This window comes from Athene cunicularia (genome assembly GCF_003259725.1).
Source record: "Athene cunicularia isolate RWA chromosome 4 unlocalized genomic scaffold, athCun1 chr4_part3, whole genome shotgun sequence".
NCBI lineage: Eukaryota > Metazoa > Chordata > Aves > Strigiformes > Strigidae > Athene > Athene cunicularia.
This window is the reverse complement of record NW_020799100.1, coordinates 9,018,620-9,044,580: the sequence shown is the minus strand read 5'-3', so window position 1 is coordinate 9,044,580 and position 25,961 is coordinate 9,018,620. Positions and strand designations below refer to the sequence as shown.

Below are 25,961 nucleotides of genomic sequence, written 5' to 3'. Positions count from 1 at the left end.
CCCCCCCCCCCCCCCCCCCTAGTCATTACTGCTCTTAATGTATAAAAATTGGGGCTATATTGGTCCTGGAGCCCTACAAGCATTTCTGTGGCATCATCTGTGAATGTCAAGTATCTTTGCAAAAACCCAAACACACAACTTTTTCTATATCTGATTTACATTTTCTAAAATCCATTTAGCAAGAGAGAGAATAAACTCATTGTAGGTTTAATTAACGCCATGCAGTATCCCTGGAGCACAGGGCATTCTCTTTTCATATTGTACTTCATGACCCAACAGCAAACTCTCGCAAACCATCTGGAAGAAGAGACTGACTCTTAACTGACTAGAAAGAGGAAAGGCTGGGGAAACATTTAAGGCAATTAGATTTTCATAGATATACTGATATATAAATAAATAACTCATATATTTAGGTTAGACAACTTGTTTTCAATAATTGACCAATTATTTATCTGCTGTGAGCTGCCTTAGTTGATTCCCATTAGGGAATCCATCAAAGGAGTCCTCAGTCCAGCCTATGCATGCTGAGCTGAACTTTTCCGTGAAAAGATGTCTGTAAGTGGAACATCTAATTCACAGCTGTAAAAAAGACCTGTTTTTCACATCTTGGTGAGGACAATCTGTTGTAGGAGATGAGGTGAGATCAGTTAGCATTTGACAAAAAGGAAATCCCCTTTTTATTGCTGCCTTCTTAACTGGGTTAAGTTAATAACTTGAGGGGAGGAAACTGCTTTTTCTGTTAGCTCTCAGTGTAAATAAACCTTGGTTTTGAAGATCTGGCATGCCTGAAATCCTGGACACAGAGAGGGTTGTTAGCATTTCAGTTCCCTCTTACAGGACACTGTAGATCATGTTTACATTTTCCACTTTTCCTGGCCTATTTATTTTTTAAGAAAACACAGTTGGGGTTCTCATCTGCTCATGTCTTTAAGTACATAAATTTACTGGACTTGTTTATACAAACCTTTCTGAATGGGATGAGTGGTAAGGACAGAAGATGTGTTTTGTAAAACCATTTTGTCTTTGCTTTCTGCATCTGAAAAGTTGCAGCTTGTTGAAACCAGAGAAGAGATTGATTCAGGCTGGATGAAAGCCTCCTGGAGCAGATGTCCCATATGCCACTTACAGACCTTTATGTCATGCCATAAATTGCACTCATCATTCCTACTACTAGGTCTTCATGGGAAGGTTACAGCAAATTAACTTGGTTTTTTGCCTGATTCTTCCCTCAGTCAGTATTGACCATTTTCATTGTGCTCACTACTTGGTGAGAATAAAGGCAAGAGGAAGGGCAGAAAATCTTTAGTAGGACACGGGTACAGAGATGGGCCCTGCTAGGGACCCAGCCTGATCTTGACATACACTGTCTCAGCACCTCGTCTAGAGGAGCAAAGCTGCTGGTTCTTTTGTCATCCCCTTGAAAAGTCTTCTTTCTTCTCTGGAGAGAATGTGGAGATACCAGCTTTTTCCTTGCAATTGTTTTCTACAGCTCTTTGGAGACAAAGCATTAAGCTGCCCATGGGCATATCATACGTGGTGTCCATAGACAGCAAGAGTAGGCAGGAACATAACCACAGTTGCTGTCTGTTTCCTTAGAGTGCCGGGTGATGAAAGGGAGCCCTGCAACTGCCACGGGCAGTAAGTCATCTCCCACCCCTCAGAAGAGCTCAGCAAAGAGTCCAGCCCCCATGCGTCGGAGCAAGTCTCCAGCCGATTCAGGTAACCATCAAGATGGTGAGTGATTGTTTTCTGGTGTCTGAATATTAACTGTGCTCAAGAGACAAACACATATTGTGCGTCTTTGGATACAATGACCTTGGGTGTTCGCATATGAAACTTTGGCATTTTTTAAAAGCAAGAAGCTGGTGATAGTGTACAGAGGGATTCAATAAATATTGGAGAAGAATTCTCTGGTCAGTTAAGTGCAATTGTGGTTTTAAGTCACATCATCCAGTTTCACATCTTTCTGCCCTAACAAAATTTTAAAAGAAGTTTCTATTTCACAGGCAGGAGATCAAGGCCCACAGTGCTCCCATATGTTCCCTATAGATACAGACTGATTTAAAATAACCTTCTGTGCAATACAAATGTTAATTATTGTATAGGTCAGAAGTGTCCCCTTCTAATCATTATTTAAAGAAGACCAGTAACCTTGCAGTTAGAGAACTGGTGATGGGTTTATTGATGTGATACTGAGACATTCATTTAGTAATAGAAGAGAAGGAAAATGGGAATCCTAATTTGCTGCAGCAGCTTGCACTATTTGAAATGCCTCCCTCTCTCTTCAGTAGCAACTAGATTGGCGGTGGAGCACATCTGGAGAGCTGCAGAGCCTATAAATTAAAGGGCGGGCTGAATATCACACTTCTGGTAATTGATAGTTTTTAGAGTAATGGAGAGTTAGAGTCATGATGGAGAGGGTGGATCTCTAGGTGTGTCATCTGTCTGCCAGTTTTTTTCCAAAAGAGAACCAGACATGGCCTTTCACTAAAATGGCCAAATTGCCAAATAAGCACTTCAGGATTCCAGGAGAACTTCAAGGCTTAAATTCTAGTGACCCACAGTACTAACACAGATGATATAAACCAGAAATTGGCTTTTACCTTCATGGTAACACATTGCATATTGCAAGTGAACACCACACAATAGTTGACCATCAGTAGATATTGGATCACTGGATGTGAAATTCTCCTGACAGTATTCAGAAATATTTTCCCCAGGAAGCAGTTAATTTGTTTAGAGCCTCTTGATGTTCTTCAGCTACTTAAAGCAACAATGTGAAATTGGTTGGCACATGCCAAGACTCTGTGATTTTAAAAGTTGTTTCTCTGTAAGGTGATTCTGCATTCATATAATTTTCTTTCAAGATTCCAGTGTTGGCTGTTCTTAAACTTAGGCTGCTATAATCCCAAATGCATGGTAAAGTTGTGTAGGTACATTGAAGACATGATGGAAAATATGTTTTTGATTTAAAAAAAAAAAACAACTCCCATTTAGTGATCTGGGAGTCAGCTCATGCATGAGTTGTGAAACAGCATTTAAACCTTCTCCATAAGCATCAGGTGCTAACTACCATCAGAACTAGAGTTTATTGCATGAACATATAGTCTAATGTGAAATGGCAACTATTGTGTTCCTGATTTTAACTGATTGAATGACTCACAGGAACAAAATGGTGAGTCATTTGATGAAGTTTAATGAACAGTTAGTAGAGCCTTTCAGAAGGAGGTGAAAATAACCAGAAATGCTGAACAATAGCCAGCTCCTGGAGTTAAGGCCAGTAATGAAGGACAAATCAGGTTTCTTTAATCTATCTAGACAGGGGTCTTTCGTACTTTCCTGTCATGTCAATGCAGGAAAAAATGGCAACCTGTCCTGCTTAATGAGAATAAAAGCCGACTGAACTCTCTCAGCACTGGAAGGGTAATCAAAGACAGATTTCTTCTCAGGACAGAGAGAAAAAGAATACCATCTTGTGTTCTTGTCCCTTGAACCTGTAGTAAAGGAAATGAGTCTACACATTACTTAAGAGTTAATATTTACATAATCAACAGGCTTAGCTAGATTTTGAAGTTATCACATTAAAGAGGCAAGGAATGCTGAATAAAACCTGATTAATAAAAGATGATCTGACTCATTTTTTTCAGCATTCTCATCTATTTCATTTGTGAAAGGATTTAAAAGCAGTTTCACTTCAAGTATGTTAAATATTTTTGCTATGTGTTTGATCTCCTACCCATTTGTACCTTTTGCCTTTGCTGTCTTTCACGGTGCTATGGTGGTCATATCAGAACTTGGATTCTATGGTGTTACTTTCTCTTCTTTTCAGTACTTTTCCATGTAGGTTTCTGTATGGTTTTTTCTACCATAATCTCTAAGGCCATTGTGATATATCTGGGCCTGATACAAATGCAGATTCTGAAGTAAATCTCCATGCTGCTTGAGTGAAAGAAGTCTAAACCCTCATTACAAGCACACTACTTACAGAAAAGGATGTTATTTATTTTCTTCCATTGCTCATCCTAATTACTCCATTTCCTTGCTAAAGCATATGGGAAAATGGTACATTATTTGTCAGCAGCAAAATAGAGAATGCCGTGAATTTACATGTGGACAGTGGTCTGTGTGCACCACTCACAGAGGCAGCTAAGGCTTAAACCAGATTGTGCATACACAGCTGTGCCTCATTACTTGGCAAGAGCTCAATGCTGCCAGCACATAGTGGACAAAAGTATTAAGTCACTGTTACAGCACACAGAGAAAACTGCTTCAGCAAGAGCTTGCTAGGGCTAATTCTGAGGATGTAACATTGACAGCATGCAAACATTGCATCTGCTTTCCCTTCCATTCACTGTAGGAACCCTTCTGATCTTTATGTGTCAACATAAATATAACACTTCTTATTCAAAGCTGTGGAAATGCTTTGTGCCCAAGCAGTGGCTATCTTCTACACAGGCTGGGGTATCTGGGGACTTGTGATCTATTCCAGTCTCCTCCACTGGCTCACACTATGGCTTTGAGTACATTATTTAAGCTATTCATGCCTTCTTTCCCAGTGGATCATCCAAGACAGTGATAAGCAATCTGTATACACGGCTCTGTAATCTACTCATGGAATCATGCACAGGAAGGAGCTCTGAGGCTCTTTATTTCGGGCTTTTTGTGCATTCTGAAAGCATTTGGAGAAATTTTGAGAAAACTAAAGCTATTACCTCACAGATTGCCAGACACAAAAGATATCTTCAACAGAAGAGTAACTGCAGCATGTGCTCCAGACCTTTCGACAGAGGCAAGCCACACTCTAGTAAGACCACTATCTACACACTAGTGGATCAGAGACTGCTCCAGCACTCTGCACACGCTCTGATGCATTCAGTCCTGCCACAGTAAACTGTCAGGTTATGCAGGTGAATGAACACAAGTGTGTGGCCTCATGCTGTCTTAGCCATCAATCATAGTCTGTGTAGATTCTCTTCTGAGCTGATTTGTCAGCCTGGAACCTTTTTATGTAGGGATCTGCCTTCTGTGCCAGGTGATCTCCATTCATCTTTGATATCCTTTGCTCTTTCCAGTTTTAGCTATGGATTTAGTGATCTATTCCTCAGTGAAAAACATAGATCCAGGTATAACTAAATTTCTGGGAAAGCCATGGAGAGAGTGTACTGCTGTCTGGAATCCAGTTTCCCCTGATGGCACCCAAAGCTTTGTTCCTGACTGTGGTTTCTGGGGCCACCTCTGCATCAGAACAACAGCAGAATACAGAAGGAAATATATGTAGCACGTCTGTAAGTATAGCACTGAAACAGAAGCAGCTTCTAAGCCATTTGATTGCTCCTGTTACCAGCTATATGTGAACTGTAAGGTATCCTCTGACTGTCTTGTTACAGTTGTGGTAGTGAGCCACCTAAGTAAGTGGTCAGCTCCATTCCAAAATAACAAGGATTAACATGGAGCAACAAAGAACACATAAACAAAATATTTTGTTAAAAAATGTCAGGACAAAAGGCCATGCACAGAAGTGCAACTGCACAGAGTGCCAGCTCCCAGCTGCAGTGATTTCAGCTCACTGGTTGAATTGCTACCTTCTGCTGGAGGTAATTCGCCTCCTGCCTAGATGTGTCATGGCCTTACTGTGAAAAGCTCAATTCCCTCTAGGCAGTCAGAGCCCTTCAGCTTCAAGGATATTCAAAAAATGAGGTAGCTAATCCACAAAAACATGTGAAACATGTTTTCTTGGCACAGCACTTTCATTTCTTTAATTACCATACAGTCATTCAAATGAACGAATGAATGAAAATTAAATGAATTAATGAAAATTAAATGAATGAATGAAGAAGGAAGAAGTGTCTTGTTATAAGCAGATGGTAATAGACAACAGTCCTTATATTCTTATATTCCCAATGGGAATCCTTTCTTCCTTCTCTCATTAACCCCCAACCCATATATATATGTATATATATACGCTTTCTCAGCAATGCCAGTGTATTTCTGTTTTGATCTAGCTCTTCCTTCAGACACTCTGCTGATCATTCCATCATGGGGCTGTTCTCACCTCTTGGTTCAGTTTGACTGTAAGGCCCTGGCTGCTTTGCCAGTAGTTCCCACTGAGCTTCCAATATATCCTTTTGTTTCCCATCTCTTTAGTGCTGGAGCTGTGATGACGTCTTTCCTCTATATCCTCCACCTAACTCCCCCAACATGTTGCTTCCACCAAGGTGCGGTTGGCACAGAATTGGAGTTGCAAAGCTAGTTATTTCTAGCCTCTATTTTTCTTTCTATGAAGTCAGCTTCACTAAATGACATAGCTTAGAGCAATAAAATCCAGACAAAACCACATCTGAGTAAGCCATCCAGTTCCTTCTCCTAATATGACAGAGCAAAACTGGGCATAAGGAGGTAAGTCTCTGTGCTGCTGCTATGGTCCATGAGATTTAAATGGGGTGGGGTTAGCATGAAGTTTAGCAAAATTTCTTTAACAGACTACTCCAACAAGAAGTCAAATGAAACAAAAGAGAGAGCTAAGTCTCAGGGGAAAACTGCAGGGGATAAAATAATTATGTCATTTGGAATTACTTCTCTGTTATAAAAATATGAATTTATCTTACAGTAATTCACATAACAAGAGTTCAACTGTATAAATACATGTGCTGGAATAGGAAAGTTTTTGATTTTTAAAACCAGCATGATCTTAGTCCTTTGCAGTACAGAGCCACAGGTACCTAAGCTGAAATTTTAAAATGTCTTTCCCTAACTTTGCCTTGATGTGGCTCAGGGAGCCTACAAACAGGGCTCTGAGGCAGTCCTGCAGGACTTTAATTTCTCAATCCTCTAATGGAAGGGTTTGGATATAGAGGCAAAAGCATATCCACAAGGCAGCAGCAATTAGCAAAACAGATACAGAATGTCAGTCTGTCCTGACTGCAGATCTGGCTCCCCAGGGTCATTATAAATGAATGTGTTAAAAAGGCAGCAGATGTCTTTTGGATTGCACACAAGATAGAGCAGCTTGTTATCCCACTTGTGCTTACTTACGTTCTGGTAGCTGACAATCCACAGTACGCATCCAGTGGAGAGATCAGCCTCACAAAACATGATGAGAAAAGGGTGCCAGCACTTCAGAGCTGAGCGCTTGGAAGTTTGGAGGTACCTTAGTGAAGGATACCTGTGCAATCTGAATTCTTCCACTCCTGAATGAACACTACAATGGAGTCTTTTATTTTTCCCCCAGGCTCCTCTGTCCTGGAGGGCAGGATGGCTTGTGCTCAATAAATGAGCAGCTATTTCTACATTTGCTTTATGCTGTCCTTGTTCTGGGTTGTTGCCTCTCTTTTATTTTCTTGGTGACACTTCAAACCCTGACCTGGAGACAAAACTATCCATGTGTTTCATGGTTCTTTATCTCACTCTTGTGATGTACCAGCATGTGCCCCTCAAACCAGGAACTCGACTGCAGAACATGGTGAATCCCAATGGAGCAAGAAGCATTAACCTTATTTTACAAATTGATGGAAAAAGAGATCTCCACACATTTTGAGCCCTCATTGTGATCCTTGGGCCCTGCTTTTTCCATTTCTGTTCATTGATAGAAATGTGAGTTCAAAAGATGGATCTCACTAGCCTCATTTATGGGTCTTGGTGCTTATCACTGCTGGAAGTTCAGATCCAGAGTCCCAGTCATCCAAGCAAACTTGAGCAACACTCAAGGAACAATTGCATATAAGAAGTTTGTCTAAAATATCTGTGGAAGAAGCAGACAGAGAATTCAGTTTATCTGGATCTCTCATAGCCATCTCAAACATGACATGATGCTATATTCTCCTGTTCTTGTGCTCTGAACATTCTTGTGCTGAATATTCTTGTGCTCTGAAGAAGGTAAGGATCCTATGAAAAAAGGCAGTGCACAAAGATGTGTCATATGCACAAAGAAGCTTTAAAGCAGATTGAGGTTGCAAAGCAAATACAGTGACATAAGTAAGACATAACACACAAACAATAACATGGTGAAAAAACCCAAATGAATTCAAATGAAAGCTGATTATAAATAATCATTTTCAAATAGCTGAGCTTATATGAGATCCTTAGCCACCATAAGTCATCAGCAGATTTTAGTGGAGCAGCAGCATTATACACCACCTGTGATCTGCTCTTTGCCTTTTGCTATTTCCTTGCATTTGAGTTCAAAAGAAACGCATGCAAGTTTGATCACGAACACTATTCTTCATTAGCAGACATAGAGAAAATCAAACTGGGCTTCATAATTGTTGCTCCTACTGCAAAATTCTTTGTGAGCGTTTGTAATGATACACATCCGTCTCATCGGATTTCTGATTTGGATGTCACATCTGTTTTTTCTTTGGTGCTCATAAAATATTAACATCCCTGCTGCAGCACTTAAAAGTCTCATTGTATTAGGGAATTTCTGTCCTTCCCTGCAGCAATTACATCTATTTGCTGCACCCTGACTGTTAGCCATCCTTCCAGTCTTCCTGTTTGTGGAAGGGAAATATGGGTTCTTTGTAGAGTTGTTACATGGCATTCTTTGTCTTAGGAAGGATTGATTACTCCTTCCTCAAGATCAGTGACAATTGGAAATAAACAAAGAAAGAGGCATTTTAGAAATCAGAGGTGGATTCTAGCTAATACAGATTGTATTAGTACTGTTGTACCCCACATATTCTTTAATACAAAAACCCAAAGTCACTTGGTGAAAAAAAAACATAAAAGAAATCCAAGTTCTTTTTTTCTGAATTGCTTTCATTATACAGCATATAGTTAGCAAACTCTACTTTTTTTTCCCCACCAACCACGAGGGCAGGTCACTTTGTAGAACTGGAGCAAAGTGAAGAGTGGCACATCACAGTGCAGGGACCAGGGTGTAACAGTTTCTGGGTTTCCATAACTAGTTTATCCCCTCCACTAATAAAGAATGGTTTGAGTGGAATGGAGAGGTGAAAGGTCACTCTGTTCCCCAATTATCTATAAATCATTATTTCTGGCACCTTTTAAAAAATATCTGTTCCCTCAGCAAGGTGCATTTGTAATGGGAGAAAGCTATCTGTGATGAATAGGGTCCTCTTCCACATAGTGCCTTCTGCATAGAAATTATAGATATGGAGGGGCCACATCACCATGAATCTGTTGAGTCTGAGCTGCTTTAACATGCCAGCAGTTCCTCCTTTGTCCTGTGGATTAGAGCACGTTTCTTTACACTTACTTGAATTCACATGTATGACCTCTACATTTGGACCAGTTATACTATGAACCTTAACTGCCCCCCTCTTTCTCACAAGAAGATAACAGAGTAGAGAAATGAGGCTGTCTTAAGCATTAAAGCATGTGTTATGCTGGTTTTGCTCTTAAAAATAAAACACTCATGCTGCTTCTCACTGTATGATACTTTATATACTTCTTAGGTGCCTTCCAGAACTACTTACTTAATTTTAAGTAACTGATTTGCATATTCAGCTATTACAATTGAAAGCATAAGTCACATATGCTGAAATCATCCATCCTCCTGTGCGCATGCCTTTACAGTTAGAGTAATGGTATAGAGAGATATTGGGTACTTAGAAGGACAACGAGCCTGGATCATTATAGGTTTGTCTTTCTCTCTCCATGTGAAATGTCAACACAATTAAAAATGCTTTGTTTAAAAGGGGTAGGAATTTGTATAGTTATCTGGAGGGCTGGCAACGCTATTGCCATTTAAGGAGAGGACAATCAAAATATTTAGGGTTTAGTTTTGTGGCTTGTGCTGAATATATTAACATCTGGAGTAGGTTTTGGAAATGTCACTTTCTGTGGACGTGATTTGGATATATAGTTTAATGCTAATAAGGCCTCCAGCTTGCTGCTGCTTGGATTGCAAAAAGGATGAAAAAGACAATATACTTGGACACAGCCAGCATGCGTCTGAATTTCCTTCCCTCAAGTAATGCTGCTTGTGCTGATGGAGCTGTGTGTTTACAACCCCTGGTAGCAAGAGGGTGTGTATCCCTGGAGTGATACATAACCTATGGATGACCAAGTTCACTATGTATAAGTATGTCCTTATGAAATACGCATTGTGACACCTGGCAATTATCAAAGACATTAGGTTACTTCAAATAACATCAGTGGTAGGAAAAAATAAATGTATCCTTATTCCATTTTGTTTCCCTTAATTTTTCTGTATAATATGCCATTTACTTTGATTCCTTTTTAGTCCAATAAATGCATAATAGCTTGCCCTGACACTGACCTGGGGCCCTTCACTTTAAGTAAAAGCCAGGTCTGTGAAGGCTTCAATGATCAACCCTTAAAAAAGCCATTTGGTTTAAATGAATCATGTTTTTTAAAATGGAGAATAACTATTTTCTTAAAAGCAACATATATATATAAAAAAAGGCAACCCAAAAGGCCAGATTTTGATCTTTGCAGAGGATTATTGTTTGATGTGAGTCTTCTGGTCTTCCCCCTGATGGACCTTGTTCACTTTCCTGGTACAGGCAGTGGAGGGACAGCAGAGCCAGCTCTGGCCTCTCTCCAGAGACGTGAACAGCGACATGCCACCCTGTGCTTAGACCAGGGCTTCAGAAAGGCTCTTTTAGTCATCTAATCCTAGCCACAGCTAACTAACTACATCCAGGGCATTCTGGGCAGCTGTTTGTCTAATTTGTAATGTGTATATTTGACATCTAACATTCCTTGTGTAGGATCCAGGATATCTGCAGCCTGTGGTTCCCACTCATGCCCTTAAATGCCATGTGGTTTCAATTGCATTGAAGTGTTTGAGAACATAGAAATTGTCTTTCTGTTTTTCTGGTGATGTGTATCTTGGATCAATTTGGTGAATACTTGTAGTGTAAAATACTGCTCCTTCAATGTATTTTGTATTTCACTGTATTTTACAGTTTATTACCCTGAACAGCTGAAAGCCTTAAGCTGGGTGAATAGCCATGGTATTCACTTGATTTTTTTCTCCTGCCTAACATGAATAAACTATAGCATTTCTGTGTTAAATGTTTGGATACCTTCCATCTCCCCAAAGGAGAAAAAAGACCTTCCTCTTGCTTGTCTGATTGCTAGCTTCTGTCTTGTTTTCTGACAGCAAATGGAACCTCAAGCAGTCAGTTGTCTACACCCAAATCAAAGCAGTCACCGATCTCCACACCTACCAGCCCAGGGAGCCTCCGTAAGCACAAGGTATTACGTTTCTTATACCTTACTACATCTCTTTCTTCCTTAGTCAGATTTGTATGACACTTAAATCATGGCCATAGTCTCTGGAAGCGCAACTCCCTATGTTGAAACAGTGAAGAATTTGGCCTATCACATAAAAGGGTTGTCACTTCAGGCTCTAGCAAGATGATGAACAACAAATCACTGGCCTGTTTCTTCCACTGGAGTTACTAATGTGTGCTGGAGATCATCCATATGGGTCAGAAGAGATAACTTAATCCCAAGCTTGTATCACTATTTGAAAAAGTTTGCAAGTGGATGGATATGATCTTCATATAAAACCTTCTCTTTTGAAAAGCCTCAAGTGTTGGCAAATCTGGATCATTAAACAGCAGAAGTAATGCAAATGTTACTGAAGCTCTAAGACATCACTTTAAAGATGCTTCTCAAGGATTTTTAAAAATTATTTAAGGCCATACTCTTTTACAGGAAACAAGTGATTTTTTACAGCTGGTGTAGTAATGTTCTGGTACAGTAGCTGTTTTTCCTGGTAACAAACAGGGTGTCTAACAGGTAGCATGGCATCCTAGTAGAGATCAGTAAACCTGTGCTGGCTCATAGATAATTCATGTATTGACTGACTTACAAGGTATAGCAGTAGTCACAGCTTTTTTTTGTTCCTGTTATTCAGTACCATTCTGTGCTGAGTACAGATCATAATTTTCATGGGCTTTCTCATTTCTGGAATAGCCACAGTGTTGCTTCCAACAGTCTTTACTTGATACAGAAACTGAAACTTGTACATAAATGTAAGTGTGAGAGGAGGTCAGTGGGATTTCTCTTTAGTAATCAGAATGTACCTCTCACCCTGAATATGGTTTTGGAAGCATTGACTTGAAAATCTGGGAAGGGTAATTAAAAAATTCTGATAGTGGTAAGGTTTTTAATTCAGCCAGCCACATGTAATCCACTGTGGTCTAGATCGCACAGGTTGAACTAGTTTTGTTTGAGGATTATGTTTTTTCTCGAAGTGAGGAGTGGTAGCAGCAGTTGGACTACAGTTGTTATGATTGTGGAACAAATCACAGGGAAGTCAATGGAAGAATCCCCAAAAGTCCAATGGGCTTTCGATTACTCTAACATGTAAGATTTTGCATTGCAGACCTTCGGACATGGGGTTGAATCGTACTGGGGGAGCTTAAAAATCAGATCTTTAAAATATTCCCAACATATGGAGAGGCTGTAGTTACTCAGCTTTATTTGACTTTCTTTAACAAAGGCATAGCTGTATCCAGATTAAATCTATGTTTTCCTCAGGACTTCACTCTGATCTCAGCTGCCCAGTCTAAGTCTGAGGCAACACACCAGTTGGGTCCGTACTTATTATTAATTTATAATTGAGAACAGAGTCTGGCCCATAGTCTGAATTCAACAGTTGCTTGTGTGTATTTCAGCACAAGTAATGCTGTAAACTGCATCCTTGGCTTCAGCCATCAAGGACCTAAAATACCTTCCAAACACTATCTCATTTAGGACTTTGGAGATGAGGATTCACTTGCTGGTAAAGACAAGTAAAACTTTAATGTTTTATGTATGTTTTCAGATGGCTGATTTATGATCTTTCCAGTGAAGCCCCTAGAACATTTCTAATAGATGGCAACTACTAAGGGCAAAGCCAATCCATCTGAGTTTCTCCACTAACTTAAGCCAATCAGCAAACATGAATGTAGCATTTTAGGTTAACAGAATATTCATGCATCATTGTCTTTCTCCCAGGGGCAATTTCCTGCTTATGATGAAATCAGTTTTCTTTTTTTTCCCAAAAAGATCAAATGATAAATGCTGACTTCACCACAAAGTCCTATTTTATCTCTTCTTATATCAAGATTATTGTGAATTTCCTTTCTGAGTATTTGGGCTTTTCTTTATTTTGCTCACAGTTATTACCTTTGTGTGAGTCAGAGTTTAAGAAGGTCCAAGGAGAGGTTTAGCCCTTGAGCTGGTTTGTGTACCTAGTTCCATGCAGAACTTTAAGGAAGTGGAATGAGATGGTTACCCAGAAAGGGACCCTAGAAAGGCTTCACATTCAGTATTTGATCCAAATAATAAACTTGGGATTATTTTCTTAACCCTTCTAATAGACCAGAAATGACTTAAAATAAAGAATAAAACGTGATTTTCCTAGAGATTTGTCCTAAGGGTTGCTGTCAAATGAAGGTAAGACTTTATTGTGGACTTAGGTTCAAAGAAACCCGTTTAAGGAAAGGTCCTGCTCTTTCATGCATGTGCTATAATGAATACATAATGGATACAGTGATACAGAAGAGATAAAAAAATGCTTCTCAGACTTATCACTGAAAAGTCACCTTTCTTCTGGTACCAAGATTCTCCTTCTCTACTGTGCAAGTAACCTGCCTTGATTTTAGCCTTGAACTACGTGGACAGCTGGTCAGCCTGTCCAGTAACCCACACATGAGGTGTCCTACCGTGTCCCTATGAACTGCACAGAACTGGATTCCTTGACTACTACCTTATGCATGACCAAAGGTGGAAACTGATCGTGTGAGTTAACATTTTCTTCTTTCTTCCTACAGGACTTGTATCTGCCTCTGTCTTTGGATGACTCTGATTCCCTTGGAGACTCCATGTAAAGCGACATGAAGCTATATGTCCATATTGCAAGCTATGTTTAAGATACAGTAGAGTACTTCTGCCAAAATAAGCAGATAGGTGACTGGTGCTTTCAAATCAGACAAAGGACACACAGTTATATGTCATTTTTTTTCTGTGATTTATCCTCCGTGCCACAAATCAATACCTACCAGTCTATAGAGATAGAGGGATACCATTCTTCTAAGTTATAGGGATGTAAAATGGACATTGAGAGAAATTTGAGGCCAGTATGCCAATGATCCTGTGCATTTCCCATTTTCTTCTATTATTTCTTCTGCTGCAATTCTGTAATTTTCCTAGTGATAGTAAAGTAGCTCCCCCTGGAAGTGTGCAAATGGATCGCTTGCTGACCAATTTGCAAGCTCAAGTAGAGCAAATGATATTCTCCACCTGTCCAAACTGCCGTTTGCCAGCTCAACTGCTCCTCATTTGCAGCCCCCATTTTACCACCTGGTTTTATTGTTGGAGGGCAGGAAGGGAAATGACTTACTAGTTTGATGCTTAATATGCCAGCAGAAACTTGGATGACATGAGGAATGATTGCATAAGATGCTAAGTAAGGTTAGTACAATAGTGATTCAAATATTGGGATTTCTTAAATTTTTTTAAATGATTAAGCAAAAAAATGTAAATCAACGGAATTATCTGGAGTGGAACACCTTTCACATATGATCCTAAGATACTGCTAGCTGGTAACAAAAATTTTATACCTACCCTATGGTATCTCTCTATCTCTGTTTGTAACAGTAATGCCTTGTGAACAGCCAACACTGAAAACACTGTGAAAAATTGTTTTCAGGTTTGACACCCTATAGGTCACTTTTTATAGCAAAAAATCAATACACTTTTTATAAAGGAAAACCTTGTATCTGTGTTTTGGGAGTGAGGATTCAAGCTCCTTCTTTTTTATAAAAGCTGGTGATTTTCTTTTGTTTAAAAAACACATTCAGAAAAATGTACAAAAAACCCCAATCAACAACTGCAGAACAGTAAGAACAACAACTCAGTTTAGAAATCTTGTCATCACTGCCAAAATAGACACATGTGGGGAAAAAAAAAGTCAATTCAAAATACTGAATGTTTTGATAGTTTTTGTAATGTTTAAGACTACATATTTGGTTTTTTACACTTCAGTATTCCTAACTATGGCCAGACTCTCTACTTATATAACAAATGGAATTTTGTGGTGTTCAAAACCCCGTATTTTAAGAAACTCTTCTGTCTGACAAAAACAAACTTACTGTATTTAGAGAAATCTTTTGCTTTTATTAATCAGAAATGACTCCTACAGAATGCAAAGTTCATCTACTCACGCAGGGCTGGTGGTTTTTACTACACCGAAGCTTTGTCATAGGCTAGCTGGCATTGCCTTCCTTTCTCATGGAATAAGCTTTTGATGAAATGGATTATTATAGAATTTTACCTAAATGAAATCTGTGCAATCAAATCTTTCTTTGTTGCTCTATTTGCCTTTGTTTCAACATACACACCTATTCCCCATTGCCTTGCAACCCCTTGTGATTAGAATGAATTATAACGTTGTAAAGTTTGATGCTACATGAATGCTGAGTTGTTCCCAAAGCCACTCCACATTTTGTTTGCTTGCATTGCTGGTATGAAACAATCTGTGCAGGCTGCATCTTTAGAGGTTCATGTGATGATACAAAGAGATTCATCTAAGAGAGGCCAGGATTGGGAATTATCAAGGGGTTGGAGTTATTATACACCCAATTTGCACCCAGTAGTCTTAGTGTATGATCATTTACACCCAGAGTTTTGTACAAGAAATCATTTGTTCCCACAAGTCATTTAATTGAGTAACTCTCTGATGACATGACCACTAAATGATCTTTTCGCCTGTTATATATAGAATCCTGGTTTCAGTTCAAAGACTAATGTCTCCTGTTGAAGTTTTGTGGGGAAAAGGATGATAGTGTGGACAAAGCATAGGTGCAGTAGTCAGGACACCTTCATTCAGCCCTTGGTATTGCTAAATTCAGTGTCTGAACGGGAGCAGGTCTCTTGGTAACCCTGTGCCTCAATCTGTTTATCTGTCCCTACAGGGACAATACTGTTCTACCTCACTGGGGGTTGTGAGGCCAAATGTTGGTTAACATTTGTAAAGTGCTTTCAGATCCTCTAACAGAAGGTGCTGAAGTATTCTCGGTGCAGATTTGGTTATGGGTGCTAATTTTGGGCTGTTTAATCCTGTGGGTGCTATTGTAGACACTGGTCATGAGAAAACATGACTTTTTAAGCATAAGGATGTCAAAGGCCATGGTTATGCTAACAATATTATTCATTACAGCTTTTGTTTTAGTAAAAGCTTTAGTAGGACAGATAATTTGACATGCTTTTATGCTCTCCTCTGTTCTGTGGTGGAAATCTGAGTCCCTGCCCAAGTCTCTGCCTTTACAGGGACTAATAGTCCCTTTACATGGACTAATAGTCGTGATCCTGCCTGTTAGAGATGGACTTGGACTCCAGTCAAAGGTGTTGTCACTTCAGTGACACAGTCTATTTCTGTCATAGTCAGGGTTAGCATGTCCAGCCACCTTTCCTCCAAGTCTCTGCTAAACCAAGAGACCAGCCATGAAATCACATCTAGGTTCTCCTGCTATTCACTACAGAGCACTCACCACAGATCCACCAGGAAAACCTAAATCTCTGACACGCATAAACAGACTGAACTGCTAGAGCTGATGGTGGTAGGAAAGGAGTCCAAGATGTGCTTTCATCCAGTATCTATGAGTTCAGTTTGTATAAGATAAAGCAGGATCCCAAGGGGTGAATGAACCCCTTTTGAAGTAGCTGTTGAGAAGTGGTTGCTTTCCTTTCTGCCACAAATAGTCTTTAGTTATTTGAAGATGCTCTTCCTGGTGGAGCATGCAAAGGAATCACTGAGGTCTTCTTCCCAAGCTGCACCTAGTGATGCATTTAAAACCTGATCCTACAAATGCTCCCTTGGAAGTGGAGTTTTGTTTGCATGAGGATCATCCTGGGGTGGGGCTGAGCCCAACAATTCCTTCAGGGAGTTAGGGGCACCTTGAAAAGGCCTAAAAGAAGAAAAAACTAATTGTTCAGTGGGAAAAATAGCCATTCAAACCAGTAGAAGCCACAAAGAAAACAGGGTATGAGGTCAAACTCCCAAGTTTCAAAAAAGCAGTTTTCTAGGTAGAAATGCCTGGGCAGTGGGAGAAGTCAGTGAGCATTTCAGCTGTAACATATAGTTATGTCTGTATTAATGCCAATATTGCATGAGTTCTTGTACAGAAATGCATGTGGAATGTTACCTGCATTCAAAACTAGTTATCTTTGGCTTTGTAGGATCCCTAACATAGATTTGAATACAAAGAGAAACAATGCACAGGCATTGTACCTTAGTCATTTGATTATAACGACAGTCCTGATTCAGGAAACAACTTAAAGACATGCTTAAATTTTAGTGCATGCTTTGCTCCTGTTGATTTTCATGAGATTTAAGCTGCATTTGGTCAGAAAGCTTTCCTGAACCGGAATTAATTAGTAATTAATTTCAATATACTATAATAATTCCATACCCTATGAGATCCTGGAGGAGATGATAGTAATTCTATACTCCAGAGTTTACCTTTTATGTTTTTTCTACTTTTACAAGCGCATAAAACTCCACAGGATATGAGGATTTGCCATATTAATTCTGCTATAAAAACCCCATCTAATTTGCCTCATGAGGCTGCCTTTAGTGTTTTCAGAGACTAATTGAGTCACTAAGATTGTATTGTTTTAAAACAATACAGTATTTAAAAACTAAATGGAGAGACAAAGTAGCAGAGATTTGTTTCTTTGAAATCTGCCTTTATTCAGTATCCAGCATATTTTAGCAAATTTGCATCTACAGTAAAAATACCTGTTTCAAAGACATAATCATTAAGAAGAAATTGGAGCAATCCTCCAAGCATAGACTAATGTATTTGTACATTTCAGTGATGGTCTTGACTGTAGAAGATCAGGTCAATGCAGCAAAAACTTCAGCCTCAGGATTTTTGTCACCTGTAAAGCATTTATAATCCTGAAGTTTCTGGGTTAAAGCCTCATCTGTTTTAAGATTTGGAGCTAGTTCAATACCACCAGCTAAACAGCCAACCAAGACTCTACACCTTGAAGTAATTTTGAAAGAGAATGGTAATCAGATTTTTATCTTGGTCCACTCTGCAGTGGGAGATGGAAATAGCTTTTGCCTACCATTGTCTGTGTTTCCTGTATCTGCACATTATTTACAATCTTCTCAGGAGCTAAAAATACTAATTGTGTTATTTTCATAGATAACAGAAAAATAATTCTGCTTAGAAAACAACTTCCACGTCTCTTTTTCACATTTAGCTAACACACACATATGCATGCAAAAAAAGTTGCACACACAGTCTAGCTGTTATTTCTCTCTCATATGTTTGAACAGTACTTTTGAAGGGAAAAAGGGAGGTAGGACCAAAAATTGTGGCAAACAGCAAACCAATGTTTTTAATAGGAAATAATGGCATGAAAGTGTTAAGTTTCTCCTTGCCCATATGGATCCTGATGACATCTTTTAGGATGCCTTGTGTTTGTTTTTTCTTACCTTTGAGGTCAGTGCTGGTCTCCTTGCTACTTCTCAGAACACTTTGTGAAACTGCTCTGTAGTGCCATACTGAATCCCTATGCAGACGCTGTTCCAGCGACAGCCATCCCTGGAAGTTGCATCTTCTCTGCAAGGGCACAGGATGGACTTTACAGTATGAAGCTTCTTTATTGCAGTAAGGGCACGTGTGTCTTTTGTCATTGACTTCAGTGGTACTCCACATCCATTCAAGGCAATTGGAGAGTTGTCTTTTACTATAGTAGAAGGAGAATCATTTTTAGAGAAAGGAAGAAAAAATAGCCAAGTAAAGTAGATATAAATTAAACCAGAAAGTGTGTCCTCAAGCTAAGACAATCCACAACCAGGGAAAAGCTATATAGAGGTGCGTTTAACACATATGAGGTGCTGATTGTGACCAAGACAGAACAAAACAGCTTCTTTTTATAAGTGGTCATTTAGGCTCAAAGTTATTTTTCTGGTTGCTGATGGAAGCAGGGTGGAACAGTATTTGGGACTGGTGAGGTTCTTTGTAGAAGCAAATGGATGACACAAGATGAAGATCTTTTTCTGTCTATCTAGACAAAGAGTGAGGTCAGACCATGGGATAGGATTAGTGCTTCACACAAGACACCTAGAAGGGATCCAGCTGAAACACCACCTTAGTGTAATGAGACCAAGAAGGTTAAGACTTTAAGTGCCTTCCAACATGTTTTGGGCTTCAGAACTAGGACTACACATGTGCCCAGCAAGGTCTAGGTAAAAATGGCCTTGACAAAAGGAGACAGGACAGACTTTGATTGTTCAAATATTTAGCTCATCTCACATTTATTCAACCAGCCCTTGAAAATTATTGTCTTCAGAATCACAGATTTCTTCTGGCTGATGCTTCTATCCCATCTGTATGAATTTGAGCAGGCCTCTCCATGGGATCTCAGGAAATGTTAAAGCTGAGCCTTGTGTCTCCCAGTGCAGCCACTTCTCACTGACTGTGGAGTGAACCAGGCTGGGTTCTGCTGCACTGGTTATTGATTCTGTTATTCAGAGACTCTTCATGCTCCTTTGCTCCTGGCTTGAGATCTGGTGCCTCTCATTCTGGGTGTCTCCAGGTGAAAGGATGGGGCCAGCAATGTGTATAGACCTCTTGTTTTGTTTTGTTTTGTTTCATCTGGAACAGATCTAGTCATTTGATGTTTGTCTGAAAGTCTAGGGCCAAGCTGACAAAAAATCATGTTTTTATAGAGAGAGGGGAGGTGGTCAGAGATGGTAAGTGGGTCGATGGAAAGGCTTTTTTTCAGCAATGCCACTGGATAGCTGCTCTGACAGGGTAGGGTACAAATACTATGTCTGTAGGTGAAAATGCAAAGCTTGGGGGACACAGATCACTATCTGTCCCTCAGGACACTGTTTAGGGAAGATTAAAAACGCTGACACCTATTTTCAGCCAATAGATGAGCTTCTGAGCAAATAAGAACCAAACCTAATGGATTCAGCAATAGGATTTCAGAGCCATTGAGATTTCAGAGCTATTGGTCTTTGGCATAACTGTGGACGGATCAGGTCTCCTTGTGTCATGGTGTCCCAATGCATAAAGAGCTGATCACAATACCTACTTCCATCTGTAAGGTGCTTTGAGATAGGCTGATACAAAGAGCTATGGGAGAACTTGCTCTTGAGATTTATTCATTACTTAGCAAAGTCTAAAAACCTTATAGAAACAAACTATGGTCCATTGTCTTTGGCAAGTATTTTTAGCAACTCTGGCTCTCTCAAAACGATGCTGTAGAAATGCTTCATTATTTTACTAATGGTGAAAGACAATACACATCATTTTCAGTTCCCCCAAAACCCCTGGAGGAGCTAGCAATAACTCTGAGAGCAAAGCCATATACACATTCAGCAACCCAAATCTCTTATCTGGAGTTGCCTGAATACAGATCCCTGCTGCCCCTCTTTTTGTTATATGTATGCATAAATACCAGGGGCAATTCATGTTACCATTCAAAATGTGGGCCTTGTATTTGTAAACGATGAATAAGTTTAATGATTTCAGTGGCCTTCTACCAAGAAAACAGTGGTCCTGTTGTTGAAAGCTGTCTTGTTTAGAAAGTGTTCATAGCCAGATGGCTTCATGGGAAAGAGTTGCCTTTCAGTTTCATTGCTTAATGCACTTAGCTGAACTAACTTATTCTGGCTCTTGCTCTATATCTCAGTGAACTGTAACTCAGGACTCTCAAGCCAGTTTAGAGCTTCCTTAGGTCTGACAGTTTATCACTCAAACAACTGAAGAAGGAGGATGCCCAAAGGGAATTAACAAGTCTTTGCAGTAATTAGAGTCTGTCAGCTGAAAAAAGAAAGTTGGCATCATTAGAGAAAGATGCCCTGATGGCCAGTGTCATGGGTAACAAAGGAAAAAGACTTCTTTCTAAGAAGAATGGTAGGGGGTATTTGTTAGGAGATATTTACTGAGTGATGAAATGAGCATGAACTTCACAGAAAATCAAATGGGAGGCAGAGCACTGGAAATGTCAGTGCCATTGATGTGTGGGAATAATAAAAGACAAAAGCCAAGAACTTCAAAAAAACAAAAAAAAGGGGATGCTGGGGCTAGCTGAGGATCTACATCTTGGCTCTGGGCAGAAAAGCAGCAGGGGTTCCTGGCTGCATGTTGAGAGTTATTGCCCCTGCAGGTATGCAAGCCAGGATTCAGGCTATCTGCCACAACAGTGTGTGTCCCAATCCCGGTGGAAGAAATAAGGTCACACTTGGCCGCAGGCAGGAGAACTTGGTTTGAAGTTCCTTCCCTGTTCCTGCTTTAGTCTTCTGCCAGCATGTGTCATCCCTAAAAGGGGGAAGATCCAGCCCCTTGCTGAATGACAGCACCAACCTGTCGCTTGGTTTTATTTTTATTCCTCCCCATCAGATTAAAAATAGAAATTCATCAGCATGCCCTGGCTTGGAGAAGGACAGGCCTGGCACACTGGGGAATTGCAAGACATGTGAAAGAGAATAATGAGGGCACCTCTGAACCTCCCATCCCTTCCCAGGGAGCTCAGCAAACTCTGGAAAAAGTAGCCACCCACTTGCACCAGGGTGAAAATCCGAGACAGGCTCCTGGAGGACGTTACCTTGATTTGCTGTGCAGGCAGGGGTGCTGATGATAATCTTGTTCATGAAATGCCTAGCCATGTGGGTAAGAGTTGCTGCATAATCACTGGGAAGTCCATGCTGAACAAGGAGGTCTGTGTTTAACACTGGTTTTCTCATGAGATCTTTTTTATAAATTCAGTTGAGTTACAGTGCTTGGGAATTTAAACCTAAAAGGCAAAACAGATGACTTATCTGAACATATTTTTTTGCTGGTTAGCATCAGATTTTTTTTTTAACTTTTGCTTAAAGATTGCACCTCTTTGTGTCTGTAGATGCTCAGATGCTCAATATAACACAAGTGAAACCCAATACACCTAATTATCTGCTGCTTTAAACAGGCAAAGGCTCCTCTGTAATTAAGGGAGCTGAATCCATTTGGTCCAAGGTTGGTCTCCAATTTCAAAGATTGATTACTGTCAATAATTCTTGAGTGATTGATTACTTAAGTGCAGATTCAGTTTCCTGGGTGACAGCTGCAGACTTTGCAGAGAAAACCTCATTGACCCCAGCTATAAAGTGATCTCTTGTATGAACCTCTAATAGCAAGTTATATATGGGAGATATTTGTATAGTTTTATTATAGTTAATGATAAAGTTGAAATAGTTTTCTTTGTTGAAATAACTTTAAACATTTAGAATTGAAAATTAAAAAGGAACCTTAGCAAATCGGGGTGTCCTCTGCATTTTCTGGTTCTTAAGAGTGTTGGCTTTATCTCACTTTACTCTCACTTCAGTCTACCAATAGAAATGCCCTGAGCCCAGCAGGTTTATAGAACTAGAAAGAGCATTTCTATTTCTTCCAGTATTTTTCTACTCTAGTCCCAGCTATAACCAAGCAGAGTAGAGATTTATGGTTGGCTTGGTTTCTAGAGAAAAATATTAACAAATGTCTCTGAACATAAAAAGGAAGGTTCAGTTCATTTCAGGTGACTCATCTAAACTCAAGGCTGCTTTTGATTTTTATACAAGCTGGTTCTTCCATCTCTATTTACAACAGTTATATCTAGGAAATCAAGATTCATTTGAGTCACATTTGAACAGCAGGGTTGTTGCAGGGCCAAGTGATTCACCTGACATGTCCAGTCAGAATGAAACATGTTGGTGGCACTTGGTCAGGGTGGACCTGAACCAAGCCCTGGTTCTAAACCCCTGAGTTTCTGAGAAACTCATGTGCAGAATCAAACTTAGGAAATGTCTATAATGGACCAAATGGACCCTAAGTTGGGGACCAGGCCCAGTGCTTGAAATGAAGAATTTTACCTTCAGAGAACCCCTGTGAAATATTTAGTGGGTTTTTTTTTGTTGTTTGGTTTTTGGGTTTGTGGGTTTTTGTTGTTTGGTATGTTTTTTTTATTCCAGCATGTCTGCTTTTCTTCGTCCACTTCCAAGCATTGCATAGCAGATATGGATGAGTTTTTAATTCACTTCCCTTTGCAGGTGGCAGTTGAAATGCAGTGATATTCTGTCTCCCTCTCATGCTGACCACATAGTCACCAAGGGGTTGCAGAACACACAACTTTTTTTTCCATTTTTTTTCCCTCTTTACAACAGAAGAGCTTCTTCCAGATTTAGTGTGATGTCTAATGATGTGTCTCCTTAAGAAGAAGAATGTCTAGGGAATTAATTGCACTGCTAATTGGTGTTTATAATAGATAAGGTGAAGCAGAAGTATTGAATGTAAGAACAAGAAAGCCTGTGAGTTGTAATTACATGTTGAATTCTGACATATGAAATTGTTGTTAGTTTGCTTCTTATTTAAATGATGTGTGATCCAAGCAGCTTTACCACCATGGCAGTACTAGTACAGCTGCTATTATCAATTTAGAAGACACCCAGGGTCTTTTAGAAAGAGGAAACCTGTCTAGCCAAATCTCCTTCTATTCTCTGAAATGATGACACATTCCCTTCCATGTTACTCTGTATTTTATGACACTGTCTAATCTAGAAGCACAGGAAAGGAGTATCAGCTTGCTGATTTTGCTGTTACTAGCCTTTGCCTATTTTCTTAATCACAAATATAATCACAAGCTAGGGTTAGCGACTCTCATTGCATAAGCCTGAGTTCTTCACACCACTCTTCTCTGAAGAGCACGAACTGCCTTCGCTCACGGCCCTGCGCTCTGCGGCTCTCTCTGAGCTGCAAATCTGCTGACAAGTTGTGTTGAGGGAGGGAGATATGCAGCTGAACTGGAACCTGATCATGGATTACTGTCTTAGGTCATTCATTGAGTTTGCATGATTTCATCATTAATAACAAAGCTGCAATATAATATAACCGAGAGGCCACAATGTATTTTCTATTGTGATTCAGTGGGTGGGGGTTGGAAGGGCAGCCAGGTTTAAAGTTTAGCTGGTATACTTTAAACTCTGTGTACATAACCTTGGAGGACACGTGGGTGGTGAGGGTTCAGTTGTTATTTTGTTGGGATTGATAAATTTCAGTTTGTCTTTGTTTAAATAATAAGGTATTTAATTAATTACATTGTACAAAGAGCTATTAATTTAAATGGTACTTTTGTTCTCCTAAAACAGATCTATCTAACCTTTCTTTTTGGCAAGCCTGCAGCAATGCTAACCATGTTGACTTGTACCTTGGGGGAGTGCATGGAAGGGGAGGGGAAATGCTTTTCTCTTCAGACAAATAATGTTGCCCATAATTAACTTTCTGCTTGGATATATACCTTGAATTCCCTTTACACTGAATTTTTTTGTGAAGTTCTTTTAAAGGGACAAAACAAGCAGAGGTTATTCCAAAAGATCTCAACTGTATCATCTTGTAATATATTGCAGCTTTATGCCAATGATTCCTTGCTTACCTGTACACAGTCCATGCATGTTTTGAACTAATTTTGCATTCTCATTTGTGGTGAGTTATTTAGCATCTTAACCACCTTTTGTGCCATTCAACTTGTACAGAAAACATTTTTATTGACCTTTTAAAGGGAGGGGGAATAAAAGAAAAAAAACCCTTCTGCTCCCTAGATGTAGGTAGAACTCAGTTACTTAGCAAACAGATGTAGATGAGTGGTTGTAGTGTTAGAAATGTTAGCTTGCTCGTGAACAAGCTTTTGAGAGTAAATGCATGGTCCTGTACCTCTTTTCTTAATTAGCTCTTCCTTTCCTCCTGGAAAGATTCTCTCCCTCTCTGTCTTTGTCTCTCTCGTGGTTGTAAAGTACAGATTTGGGCATAAATAAAATGATATACAATGAGGTTTGAAAAGCAGTTCTCAACAGGTTCTCTTGGGGAACTTATTTCTCACAGTGCCCTGCCTTGGCACTTTGATTAGACTCTAACTTTCAAGGTAAAACAGATGGAGATCAGTCACCTGTTGCCTCTGCTTGAACTGGGGAACAAGTTAAATCTTTGGAAGTTTGCGTCACTGCTAAACATGCGATCTTGCTGATGATCCATTGCAGCTGAGGCATATGGCACGTGGTGTATTGGCCGTGGCTTTCACACCTGGTTGTTCTACATGGGACTAGTCCCACGGCCCCTGATTTGCGGAGTTTGCACACACTTTTTGATTTTCCTGGATACACAGCGGAAGGGGGTGGGGGATGGTCTATAGGAATTATGTTGTTAGAGGTTCTGTAGACAGCTCTTTCTCCACACTCCCAAGCCCTGAGTTGAGTATGCAGGGCTTATTGTGTAATAGCTGTGGTTCTGTTGGCAATGGAGGACACAAAATATTCAAAGTCTTAAAAAAGAGGGGGTCACTCACAAAGATGGATTTTGTAAGAAACGGACTTTAAAAAAAAACCACAAAGCCCTGCCACAAAACCACAAAATGTACCTAGTTCCACACATCTGTCCCCCATGCCTCTTCTCCCTTAACAGAATTTCCTTTTGTTAGAAGATTTGACTTTCTAGAAAAAATTCCATTTTTGTGAGGTGTTGTGAACTGTTTTTACTACTTGTAATAACCATCCCAGGTCTGAGTATTCTTGTGATGCAATGCCATGCAGCAGAGAACCTGTCCACTTTATAGCTTTGCTCTCAATATTTGTTACTCATTGTTTTCTCATCTAAATGTACATTTGCAAGATGTGTGTAATGTCATTTTCAAAAAATAAAATTTGGTTTCAATATTTAGGCCGATAAAAAACTTTCTGATGCTTTCATTTAGCAAGCATGTTGACTGTGACTTGTGAATTATAGGGGTGCCATTTGTTTTGATTCATCAACCTTCCCATATCAGTCCCACTTGTACAAATGCAGAAAAAAGACTGGGGAGGAAATTTGATTGGCCTGAATTAATTAAGACCCACATCTGCCTGACTGAAACAGCCCAAGCTGTATAAGACCCATCCTTTTGACTGAAGGGATGAGCTCAGTGTGGGTCCCACTGTAGGAGATATGATGTGGGTAAGAGCAGCTCTTTTC

General features: G+C 39.7%; 1 protein-coding gene across 4 annotated transcripts in view; it reads left to right on the top strand.

Annotated features, from left to right (window-relative positions):
• The window catches only part of DCX (doublecortin), an 85,915-nt gene extending 60,232 nt beyond the window's left edge, over window positions 1-25,683 (top strand). Inside the window, exons 5-7 of one of the 4 annotated variants that reach the window (XM_026848492.1) lie at window positions 1,597-1,719; window positions 11,090-11,184; window positions 13,755-25,683. In XM_026848492.1, the coding sequence (XP_026704293.1) occupies window positions 1,597-1,719; window positions 11,090-11,184; window positions 13,755-13,811 (275 nt within the window). In that variant the 3' untranslated portion in view covers window positions 13,812-25,683. Of the gene's footprint in view, window positions 1-1,596; window positions 1,735-11,089; window positions 11,188-13,754 lie in introns of all 4 variants that reach the window. The other 3 variants (XM_026848491.1, XM_026848490.1, XM_026848489.1) reach the window with 3 other exon arrangements.
• Window positions 25,684-25,961: the final 278 nt, after the last annotated feature.